This window comes from Cucurbita pepo, chromosome 10 (genome assembly GCF_057944985.1).
Source record: "Cucurbita pepo subsp. pepo isolate OVF chromosome 10, ASM5794498v1, whole genome shotgun sequence".
Classification (NCBI taxonomy): domain Eukaryota; kingdom Viridiplantae; phylum Streptophyta; class Magnoliopsida; order Cucurbitales; family Cucurbitaceae; genus Cucurbita; species Cucurbita pepo.
Window position 1 is genome coordinate 10,433,618 of NC_141807.1, and position 12,132 is coordinate 10,445,749.

The 12,132-nt window shown below is 33.9% G+C and overlaps 1 protein-coding gene and 1 non-coding gene across 2 annotated transcripts in view; one reads left to right on the top strand and one right to left on the bottom strand.

The window, feature by feature from the left end:
- The first annotated feature begins 4,487 nt into the window (after window positions 1–4,487).
- LOC147790680 (uncharacterized) overlaps window positions 4,488–12,132 on the top strand; it is a 41,137-nt gene continuing 33,492 nt past the window's right edge. Inside the window, exon 1 of the mRNA XM_087127640.1 lies at window positions 4,488–5,253. Within this exon, the coding sequence (XP_086983766.1) occupies window positions 4,488–5,253 (766 nt within the window). The remainder of the gene's footprint in view (window positions 5,254–12,132) is intronic.
- On the bottom strand, window positions 12,038–12,109 carry TRNAQ-UUG (transfer RNA glutamine (anticodon UUG)). Its single transcript has one exon. It is a non-coding gene; the product is annotated as a tRNA-Gln (tRNA).

The window sequence follows — 12,132 nt, forward strand, 5'->3', positions numbered from 1 at the left end:
AACATAAGTTGTAGTTGAAAATTACATAAAACAATCCCCTAAATCCAAGAACTCTGTCCAATTAGTAAATCCTGAAGATAGTAGCTAACATAGAGTAATTGAAGCTCCACATGAAGTAATTTAAAGTTCCAGTTACATAACTAAAGTTTATCTCGTCTTTAATGAAGCATGAGTTGCACTTAAGTTCATGAAATGTTTATAGACTCCAACTCTTAGTACTATTAATGCAATTATATTTCATATGAGTTTGTCATAAATGAAACTAAGGTGCATTCAATACAACTTTATTTTCTTGTCATATGAGGCAAAATAGAAAAATTAAATCAAACAAACTAATGAACTGAACCGAATCAATCCAACCAAAATTAATTAGTTTGTTTCTTTTGGTTGGTTGTTGGTTTATTTGATAACCCTTGTATATTATAACGATTCAACTTTTCGTTTTATAGCCCTCCAACTACTAAGAGAAAAATATATTTGAGTAGAAGCTAAAAATATTTGGTGTTCAAGAAAAGGCATTTGGTTTAGTTGGGGTGCATGAGGTTTTGAGTTCAATTCTTGAAATGCCCCTATGTCTAAATCTTTTCTTATCTAAGGACTTCATATTCGAAATCAACCTAACTTCATATTCGACATTTTACACTTATCATCATGCTCTTAATACTCATAGTCTTTCTTAACATCTCATCCCAAGGCTTTATTCTCCAAGACAAATTCTACATCCAAGGTATTCTCCAAGACAAATTCTACATCCAAGGACTCCACGTGTTTCCTGCAATACGACAAAATACGACCTTAATACCTAGGCCTAAGGCTTCATACATACGTTTCAAGTGGTATAACAAGGGCATTTGGTCTAGTGCTATGAAAGTTCGATTCTCAAAATGCCCCTTCAAGAGATTGTAGTATGAAAGACATTTACCAAGTAAATAAATACATTAAAATAACACAAGTGACACATATGTAAACTATGTTATTAATATTTTATTTCTATTACATCTTTCCTTATTTATGAAATAATGAGTGGAGATATTTTTCATTTTCACAATTACCGATGACGGGAGGTTTACGATTTTTTAATGTAAGAATCGTGGGGATGTAGCTCAGATGGTAGAGCGCTCGCTTCCGATGTGGAAAGTACGGAGATCGATACCTTGCATCTCCAAATGAATCGATCACTAAATATATTATTTCTTTTCAATTTTTTCTTATTTACGACATAATGAGCAGGGATAGTTTCTAATGTCACTATTATTGATGACGAGATGTTTAGGATTTTGTGACGTGAGATCGTGGGGATGTAGCTCAAATGGTAGACCGCTTGCTTTGCATGCGAGAGGTACGGGGATAGATACCACGCATCTCCAAAATAAAACTATCTATTATTAAATATATTATTGAAAATTATTTCTTTTCAATTTTTCCTTATTCATGATAGGTTGAGTAGCGATATTTCTTCATTTTCACTATTATTGATGATGAAAAATTAAGGGTTTTGTGATGCAAGAATTGTGGGGATGTAGCTTTGCTTAGCATAAAAGAGGTACGACTTAGCATACGAGAGGTACGAGGATCGATACCTCGCATCTCCAAAAGAAACTATTTATTATTAATATTTTATTTCTATTCAATATTTTCTTATTTATGACATAATATGCAGAGATACTTTTTCATTTTCACAATTATTGATGAAGGGATGTTTAGGGTTTTCTGATGTAAGAATGGTAGGGATGTAGTTCAAATGGTAGAGCGTTCATTTCCCATGTGGAAAGTACGGAGATCAATACCTTGCATCTCTAGTTGAATCGATTACTAAATATATTATTTCTTTCCAATTTTTTCTTATTTAGGACATAATGAGCTGGGATAGTTTTTCATTTTCACTATTACTGATGACGAGATGTTTAGGACTTTGTGACATAAGAATTATGGGGATATAGCTTAGATGGTAGAGCGCTCACTTTGCATGCGAGAGGTACGGGGAGATACCCCGCACCTCCAAAAATAAGACAAATATATTTTTTCTTTTCAATTTTTCCTTATTCATGACATGTTGGGTAGCAATATTTCTTCATTTTCACTATTCTTGATGACGAGAAATTTAGGGTTTTGTGATGCAAAAATTGTGGGGATGTAGCTCAGATGGTAGAGCGCTTGCTTAGCATGCGAGAGGTACGAGGATCGATACCCTGCATCTCCAAAAGAGAGAAATTATTTTTTTAAGTATTGAGTTAATTTAACATGTTATGTATCAGTGGGTACGAGAGAAAAAGAAAAGATACTTATATAAGGATTATTATATTTACTTATATAAAGATTATTATATTATTATGGCTATGCCAGTTTTATAGATAAAAGAGAGAGAGAGGACTTATTGTAAGTAGTGAACAGGGAATTTGATGAATTCCTCAAAAGATAAGTGCTAGGATGGTGGAAGAGAGAGAGAGGACTTATTGTAAGTAGTGAACAGGGAATTTGATGAATTCCTCAAAAGATAAGTGCTAGGATGGTGGTAGCGTCTGATGCATATGACAATGGTGGTAGCGTCTGATGCATATGACAATGGTGGTAGCGTCTGATGCATATGACAGAACTTCTTCACAATTGCAATATCTAACCAATGAATATTATTGTCATTTATAGCTTCTATCCCAATACTATAAAATTTGGGGTCAAAGCCTATATGGGACTGAAAAGACCATTCACCACACGCTTGTAAATTAAATTATATCTACTACCTCTGAAATTTTCCACGGCAAACCTTCCAACAGCTTGCACTTCTTCATCATTGACATCCTTAATTGGAACTAGATTTTAAGGCAAATCTTCTCCACGACTCATTTTGGAACTCTTTTATAGATAGTTTCAACAAACTTACTTTGCTCGTGAATACTTTGGAGTTCAATATTTATAGTTGGAGAACGCTATTCAAATTGATATGGTCGAATCTTACAACAAAGTCTAATTGAGCCTCACTCTATTAGGAGATAGCCTCGAATCAGATTCTTTAGTTTGGACAATGGTTGCATTGTTTTAGTCAAACAACCGAGACTAGTCTATTACCAATAGTATAGACATTTTGTACGTGTATTTTCTTACATATTAACAATTGTATACAAATAATAATTAAATTTATGAGTAGAAGTTTGGATGGAGTTTTATTAAATAGGTACTTAAATTATATATAAAAATATATAAAATTTTTATTTTTTTATTTTTTTTATTTTTTTTATATACATTTAGGAGAACAAAACAAAGATTCAAGAAGATGTCATTCCTGCCATGGTTTAAATTTTATTCTTTCTTATTTCTCGAAGATTAAAAAAAAAAAAAGTTATCCTTTCTCAAATATGGTTCGTTATTTGATTATTTTCTCTTGAGTGAATTTTAAGTGAAACACATTCTCTACCCAAGTAATGGCAAGATGCAAGCTTCACACCAAGAGGAATCAAAGTCTCAAGTATCAACGTCCTTAAGTGTCAATTTTTATTCTCCATCTCAACATAAATTAAACTTATTTTCGTGAAGATATATATTTATAAAAGCAAAATATCTCAGAGTCACAAAAATAAAAATGAGATATAGATACGAGACATAAATATGATACCAAATAGATATGATAACTGTAAGGATTAGATTTGATCGAGTTATTTGGATTAGCTTTTATCTAGTTATTTGAATTAGATTTGATTTAGTCATTCTTCAATTGGATGAGAGATTTCTCCCGATTCTTCTGATCTTTCCAGTTTTCTTTTTCTGTTCCTAACATTTTGGTATGAGAGTCATGCCCTAAACTAGTTAAAACTAGAAGCAGCAGTCTTCTACGTTTGTCATAATAAAAGTATGTCGATGGAGAGTCCACTTGTGCAGTCTGCTGGAGGAAGGAGTCAAGGTCGTGGAAGCTTTAGAGGCATATGAAGGGGACGAGGCCGACAAACCTTCAACAAGGCCATAGTGGAGTGCTATAACTGTCACAAGCTAGGACATTTTCAATGGGAATGTCAAAGCAATACCAGACGAGGCAGACAAACCTTCAACAAGGCCACAGTGGAGTGCTATAATTGTCACAAGCTAGAACATTTTCAATGGGAATGTCAAAGCAAGGAGAAGGAGACAAACTATGCAGAGAGTGAAGAAGAGATGTCGTTGAGGCTTACGTGAATATGAATAAGGCCAATAGAAAAGATATGTGGTTCCTTGACTCGGGATGTAGCAATCATATGTGTGGGAAGAAGAAATATTTTTTCAGCTTTTGATGGAAGTTTCAGAGATTCAGTGAAGCTGGGCAACAACTCAAGCATGGTTGTAACTGGAAAGGGTAATGTATTGCTGGAAGTGAATGAAATCATAATGATACTCACAGGAGTGTTCTATGTGCCAGACCTGAGGAACAATTTGTTGAGTATTGGTAAATTGCAAGCAAAGGCGTTACCTTTTTGTTTCAAAATGGAACATGCAAGGTGTTTCATCCTGAGAGAGGCTTAATCATGGAGACAAAGATGTCTTTGAATCGAATGTTCGTATTGCATGCTATATCTCAGCCTGTAGCAGCCGTTCAAACTCAATTGAAACTGATGGGGAAAAGTGGTTCAAGGTCTCTGTCGTACACTCACCGCTCCAATTCCTATCGCCATAGTCAGAGAAGCAGAAGGGACCCAAGTTCTTCCCCCTATCATTCCACTACCAATTCCAGGAGAAGCAGCTGTTCAAGTTCCCTCAGCCGCCAACGCAGAAGTAGGTCTTCCTCGTTATCTTCTTTTCCCAAATCGTCCAGTTTCAGTCCTAGTCGTGCATCCACTAATCGAAATCATTCCATAGAGAAGCTTAAGAAAGAGGAAGAAGAGAAGAAAAGGCGTGAAACAGAGTTGAAGAAGTTAGAAGAAGATGCAGCTAGGAGGATGGAAGAACTAATTCAGAAGAATGTTGAAGAAAGGCTAAACTCTGAAGAGACTAAATTAGAAATACAGAGGCGAATAGAGGAAGGTCGCACGAAGTTGTTTGATGATGTTGATGTGCAACTTGAGAAAGAGAAAGAAGCCGCTCTTACTGCTACAAGACAAAAAGAAGAACAAGCACGAAAAGAGAGAGAAGAGCTAAATAAAATGCTGGAAGAGAATAGAAGAAGGGTAGAAAAAGCACAACGGCGATTAGTTCTGGAGCTGCAGCAAAAGGAAGAAGAACAATATTGTGAGCTCGAGTTGATTCAGAGACAAAAAGAGGAGGCAGCTCAGAGAACTAAGCTAGATGATAAGAGTTTGAGTTATGTTTTGCTGGGAGTTAGTGAAGAGTCAAAAGCTTACAGACTCTATGATATAGAAACGGCAGATGAAAATAAGGATATAGAAGCGGTAGATGAAAATAATGATATAGAAGCGGTAGATGAAAATAATGATATAGAAGCGGCAGATGAAAATACTGCAGAGGAAAATATTTCATCTGGCTCTTTGGCTGAAGCAAGCTCTCCTAGCTCGAATAAGGCAAGGAATAAGAGACCACCAGTCTGGATGAGAGACTATGCAATAGGAGAAGTTTTTTTTTGTAAAGAAGATGATGAAGCTCAGCCATGTTTACCCCTATTGAACCTGCAAACTTTGTAAACTTTAGAGAAGTATTGAAGAGTGAGAAATGGAGGCAAGCCACGGATCTGGAGCAATAAACAAAAATGACACATGGGAATTGATGAAGTTACCTGGTGGAAGTTTGGTATGAGGTCGTAGATATAAACTGATTACTATTCTTGTTCAGTTTAAGGGAGGGATTGTTAGGATTAGATTTGATTGAGTTATTTGGATTAGATTTGATCTAGTTATGAATTAGATTTGATTTAGTCATTCTTCAATTGGATGAGAGATTTCTCCCAATTCTTCTAATCTTACCGTTTTCTTTTTCTGTTACTAACAGTAACATGTCATTCTTAAAAAACTAGGATACCGATGTGACAATGATACATTAATTAAAAAGAATTATTTCAAAAAATTTATCAATTTTATATTAGAAATAAATTCATATAAATAAGTTTATATATTTGTATACTTAAAAAAAAAGCTTAATGTATGTTTCACTCTCAAAAAATATTCACAGTCAAGTGTCTGATACGATGGATTATAAATTTGTAATGTATCCATTGTATTAACAAGTGTTCAGTACATGCCCAACACGTGTCAGATTAGTGAAACTAAGTTATTCTCATGCTCTCTTTACACCCATTTAAAGTAGTTTGAAAACTAGCACGTCAAATATTATAATTGACTAACTACAACTTCAATTTTGTGCTTTAAGGATTGTTTTGACCCAAGAGAAATAAAATCCTTAATTTAGTACATGGTAGCAAAGATGGACATGAGAATGAGTTATTCTCATATGGAAAGAGATTTAACCTTAAGTTATATCTCATATCCTCTCTTAACCAATTATTTAGTTTTATTTAGTATGTTTTACAAAGATACGTCCATCAATAACAAAAAAATAAAATAAAATAAAATAGAATAGATTAAATTAGCCAAAAGTAATGACTAACATAATTAAAAAAAATATATATAGACATTTCAAGACCTTACTCGTGAAGTAAGATTAGGAACAGGAGTAAAAAAAAAAAAAAAAAAAAAAAAAAAAAAAAAAAAAAAAAAAACAAAAAAAACAAACAGCCAAAAAATCAAGATTTGGAAAGTGTTAAACAGTTTTGATATATAGACATTTCAAGACCTTACTCGTGCAATTTTCCCATGAAATCTAACACTAGAGCATCATAAAATTTAGAGAAATGATTGAAATTGATGTCATGTTCATATAGGTTGACTTTAATACAAAAGACAAATCGAACTTTGTTAAGGATAAATTGGGGACACCAGCCTAAGCTAATCAGGTAGGTGTCCTTACCATCCGTATGGTTATATTTGATGTTGACTGTGCTCGTGGTTCTGCAAGTGTCATATATATTGATATGTGTGAAATGTTTGTGAATCGATATGTTTATGATATGTTAGAATATGTGAATTGTATGATAATACTTACGGTACCATGTGTTCAATGGTATATTTGAGATAGGATACGAGAAGGATGCACTAAACGTAATGTAACGATAGGAGTAAGACATGTTCATGAAACGTTATGGTTTGGTTACGTATCGAAGTGCTATGGGTATGACAGATTGATAACAATGATATGGTCACGATGGATTCATAAAACAATACGATTAGGTTATGGGTAGAAAGGGATAGGATTATGATAGATTGATAGAACGATAGCGTTAGGATACGTTCCTGTAACGTTAAGACTAAGGTACGTTCACGTAACAACACAACTATGATATGTCTAAGGACGTTAAAGCTATGATAAATTAGGGAAGGATATAATCACGAAGTTTTTATGACATGATATGATTATGATACGACATGTGAAGGACTAGTAACACTAGTCTCAATATACTAACAAGTACTAGTAACACTAGTTTCAATGACTTAAAGAATACAACTATTATCTCGAACTATAAAGAATTTAATTCCAACCTATTCTAATGGAGAAACGCTTTATTAGACTCTATTGTAAGATTTCACTTCATCAATTTAAGTAGCGTTCAACTACACCTATAAATATCAAATTCTTAAGTATTCATGAACAGAATCGGCCTAACAATGTCTCTTGGAACTATTTACCAAAGGTGTTAGTAGTGCAGAATGCAGGAAGGTTCGTAGTTGAAAAGAATAACGAGAATAGTGGACATCGTTTCATCTACAAGCTTGTGGTGAACGATCTGGTTGGTATGACTAGAGAACGTCGTCCTCGCAGAATTTATATTATTGTGATAGAAGGTATAAATAACGATGATATTCCTTGGTCTTTTATTACAAAGGTGCAGAACTTTTAAAGAAGTTCTCGAGTTCCTTGTCCCCAAGTAGCAATACAACTACTAGAATGCTATCTCGACTTATAATAAAGCCCTCTCTCTCTCGAAATATATATGTGTGTGTTTGTGGATGTATTACTCTCTTTTATTAATGAAATAAGGCATAGTCATAATGATATTATGAGTATCTTTTCTATCCCTCCCTTCCTTATCGCTATATAAAGAATATGAAGATTATAAGTAAAAGATGTACAAGTAATATGAAGATTATAAAGAATATGAAGAATATGAAGATTAATGAAATATGACATAGTCATAAAATGCTTATAATTCAATATATCTTTGTTATCAACAATAATTATCAAACGGTATATAATTTTGTCCAAGTAAGGTCGCTTCTCATTTCCAGTATGATATCATAACACAAAATCGAGTGGAAGGGTTAACGATAAAATGATAACAAAAACCCATTCGTCGAACTAACTATAAAGGAAGGGTTGGTTGGAAACCATGTCTATACTTCTTTGCTTTAATCACAGGTAACTAAAGATATATAAGAACAACAGAATATAGCATGCCCAGTCAAAACATAAAAAAATTCTTGCCATGTTATAGTTAATGAATATGGTATGCACAAAGATCCGATGTCACACTTCATGATTGGAGACCAATACAGTGAGCTATGGTCGTCCATAACGTCCTTTGGTCCAATTATGTCAAGCAAATGTTGTAGCAAGCAAAGAGTTCTTAATAAGTTTGCTATTGCAAAGAGCTCGGTTTAAGGCACAAATGTCTCTGATGTGAAAGGCGCACCAATTCAACGAGATTTAAGTAACCATGAATAAGACACATGATACAGCTTGTAAACAAAACGATGTCCATGACTCTTGTTATTTTCTTCCACTACAAACCTTCTAGCCTCTTGCACTTTTTTGTCATTGACATCCTTAATTGAAATTAGAATTGAAGGAAACACTTCTCCACAACTCATTATGGAACACCTTTGATAGATAGTTTCAACAGATTTACTTTGCCGAGGAATACTTTAAAATTCGATATTTATAGTTGAACGCTACTTCAATTGATGAAGTGAAATTTTACAACAGATGTTAATAATCGTTTGTCTATTAGAAGAGAGCTTGGAATTAAATTCTTTATAGTTGGGATAAGGGATGTTTTAGTCAAATTAAGTATACTTTTTAGTTTTAAAATAAATTAATTTTTTAGTTTAAAATAAATTGATTTTTTAGTTTTAATTTTATTCCTAATAAATTAATTTTGATGCGGTGTTATGTATTTTAATAAAATTAATATTAACTTAATCAACCAAAATTTGTATTTTTTTTTAAATTATAAGCTAAATTAATAAAAATACCATTGAACTTTGCACTTTATCTAAAAAAATACTCATAATTTTTTTAGAAGTTTCAATAATACACTTAAATCTTTAAAAAAAAATCTATAGAAACTATTAATTTGTTTTTTAAAAAAATACAGTTGAATTTTCAAAAAAAAAAAAAAAACTTAAAAACTACTAGTTAACTTTCAAAAGTGTTTAAAAAAAGATAGATGGGGAGAAAATTGAAGGTTATTTTAGGAGAAGGTTTTAAGATCCTGAAAACATAACAAGAAGTAATATCCTAGCTTAAGGTCGCCATTAAGAACCTACTAGTAGGCTACTTACTAAGTTTTACTCACTCCATGTTTATCATTTTTTTTCAAGTAACTAAGAGTTGGTCGTGGATGAGAGTGGACTTTGGAGTGTGGGCCATGGACTAACCTCTGTTTTTAATCTAGTATTTTTTGTTCTTCTTTTAAGTCTGCTTCTTATTTTGTGTTTGTCACGAGTATGTATATGTAACACCCAAAAAATGAAGGAAATTATCTCCCATAAGAATAAGCCACTCATGAAAGACCCAATGGATAGAAAGGAAAAAAATTAAAGGATTAAGCAAGAACAAAGTACTTAGTCAAGTCACTCGTGTACCCTAACAAGTGATTTCATGGAGTTAAAGGCCTTTTGAAAAGGATTGGAAACGAAAAAGTAAATCAAAAGGGCAAAAAAGTCATTTTATCAATTATAAAAAATCTTTCCGGATTTGTAATTCCTTATCTAGAAGGAATCTCAAGATTCAAAAAAAAAAAAAAAAAAAAGGGAAAAATGATAAAAAAGCGGTAAATTACCAAAAAAAAATAATAAAATATTCGGAAAGTGGTAAATTATCAAAAAAAACCCTAGAAGAATGGATAATTACAGAAATGCCACTCTAATTAGAATCAGAGCATCTACCGTGACCATCCGAGCAAAATCTTTCGAACTCAAATCTCAACCGTCGGATGTCCTCCAAAATTTGATATGATCTAGAACGAACACGCACGGATCATCACATCCAACGACTAGTATGCAAAGCCAAGGTCGAATGGCCATGATCGGAGTTGATATCACCAAAAAATTATCCAGAAAGATTGATCTCTAAATAACGAAGATTCTGGAGCTCTCAATGTCGGTTTAAGCTCCTCCTATAAAGTCGGAAGTAGGAGCAACAATACAGAATAAAAATCGAGAAAGGTCGATCCCCCAATTGAAGGCAATAAACGTTTAGATTGTGTTTCTCCTACTCTCAGATTTCTTCCAAATTCGAGAGCAATCCTCCACCATTTCTCTTCAAACTTCTAAATAACGAAGAATCTGGAGCTCTCAATGTCGGTTTAAGCTCCTCCTATAAAGTCTAAAGTAGGAGAAACAATATGGAATAAGAATCGAGAAAGGTCGATCCCCCAATCGAAGGCAATAGGTGTTTAGATTATGGGTCTCCTACTCTCAGATTTCTTCCAAATTCGAGAGCAATCCTCCACCATTTCTCTTCAAACTTATTCTTACCATTTCTCAACAAGATTACCCACAAGTTCTATGAAGGAATAGAGTGCTGAAAGTGCCTAAAAACCATTCCCCCAATTCAATCCGCCATTGAATAACTTTAAGAAAAACTTGAAAATCCAACCCGAGGATACATGATGACTCGTCGAGAAAGAATGATTCCAATCAGTTTCTGTACCTCCAAGGAATGCTTCCATAGAAGACCACGAAGAAAAATAACCTCGAGAGCGTGCCAAATTGAAGGAAATAGGTTTCAAAATTAAATTGGGGATAAGAGTCAAAGTTCCTATATACGATCTCTTTTCCTTCAAATTAAGGATTCCTCTAGCTTCAGAGGAAGAAGTTGAGTAAACTTGATGAAGGAATCCAGAGCTAAAACGTCGTAGAATAAGCTACCCACGAGATTGAAAATCTGGCCTTTCGAGTGAGTTGCATACCGAGAACGATTTCTGGAAAATAAGGTCCTACACTCAAAGACGTTCCTCCAAACCAATTCCTTTAGCCTGAAGATAAGATATAGAAGAGGTTCAATGAAGAAATAGAGTCTTGAAACCCCCAGAATCGGCTACCCAATAAGAAATCCTTTGTTTTATCTCTTGTGATAAATCAGATTTTGGATGAACTTTGGTAGCGAATATCTTAGGCTACGATCAACGAGAAGTTATCAAATAAATCCCTATCCCTTTCTTGTAACATCCATCTTTAAGTTTCACGAAGAAATCGAGGAGAGAAACACTGTAAATGTGGCTCTACAGGCCGAGTTTCAGATGGCGGCGATGCGAAAAATGTGCATCTTATTTATGTTCAGAGGAAGAAAACGATGATACGGCCAGTTCAACTGAACAGTCCAAGTCAACTTAAAAGTTGACCTTTTCTCGGGTTTTCTCAGTAGATCTTATTTTATGAAATGTTGTATGAATCCTATGAATCATTTTCCCGAGAGGTTATATAAGGTAATGAAGTATGAAGTTTGGGAGTTATTGGAAAACATTAGTTAGCGAAACCAAGATATGGGAGAAAATGCTCATCACGATCCATATGATTTTACCTCCTAGGATAACTAAAGTGGTATCCCTAAAGTAATAGATTCCCCAGGCTCCTAGGATAACTAAAGTGGTATCCGTAAAGTAATAGATTCCCCAGATGTACCCTTGGTCGCTATTCCTAAGAACTTATAAGTGGGATGCTATGGTATATGTACCATGAGCAGCCTACACCACGATTTGCTAGCAGGATGCCACGATTATGACAACGCCACCTATGCACTTATGGGAAGTGGTAACACCGTTTTGTTTTAAAATGTCTTGTGTTGTCAAAGGTCCTACCGGGAGTAGAACCCAAGTCGTTGGATTCAAAGTCCAAAGTGCTAACCACTACACCATAGAACCCCTTGTAAAAATTTATTTTGGAA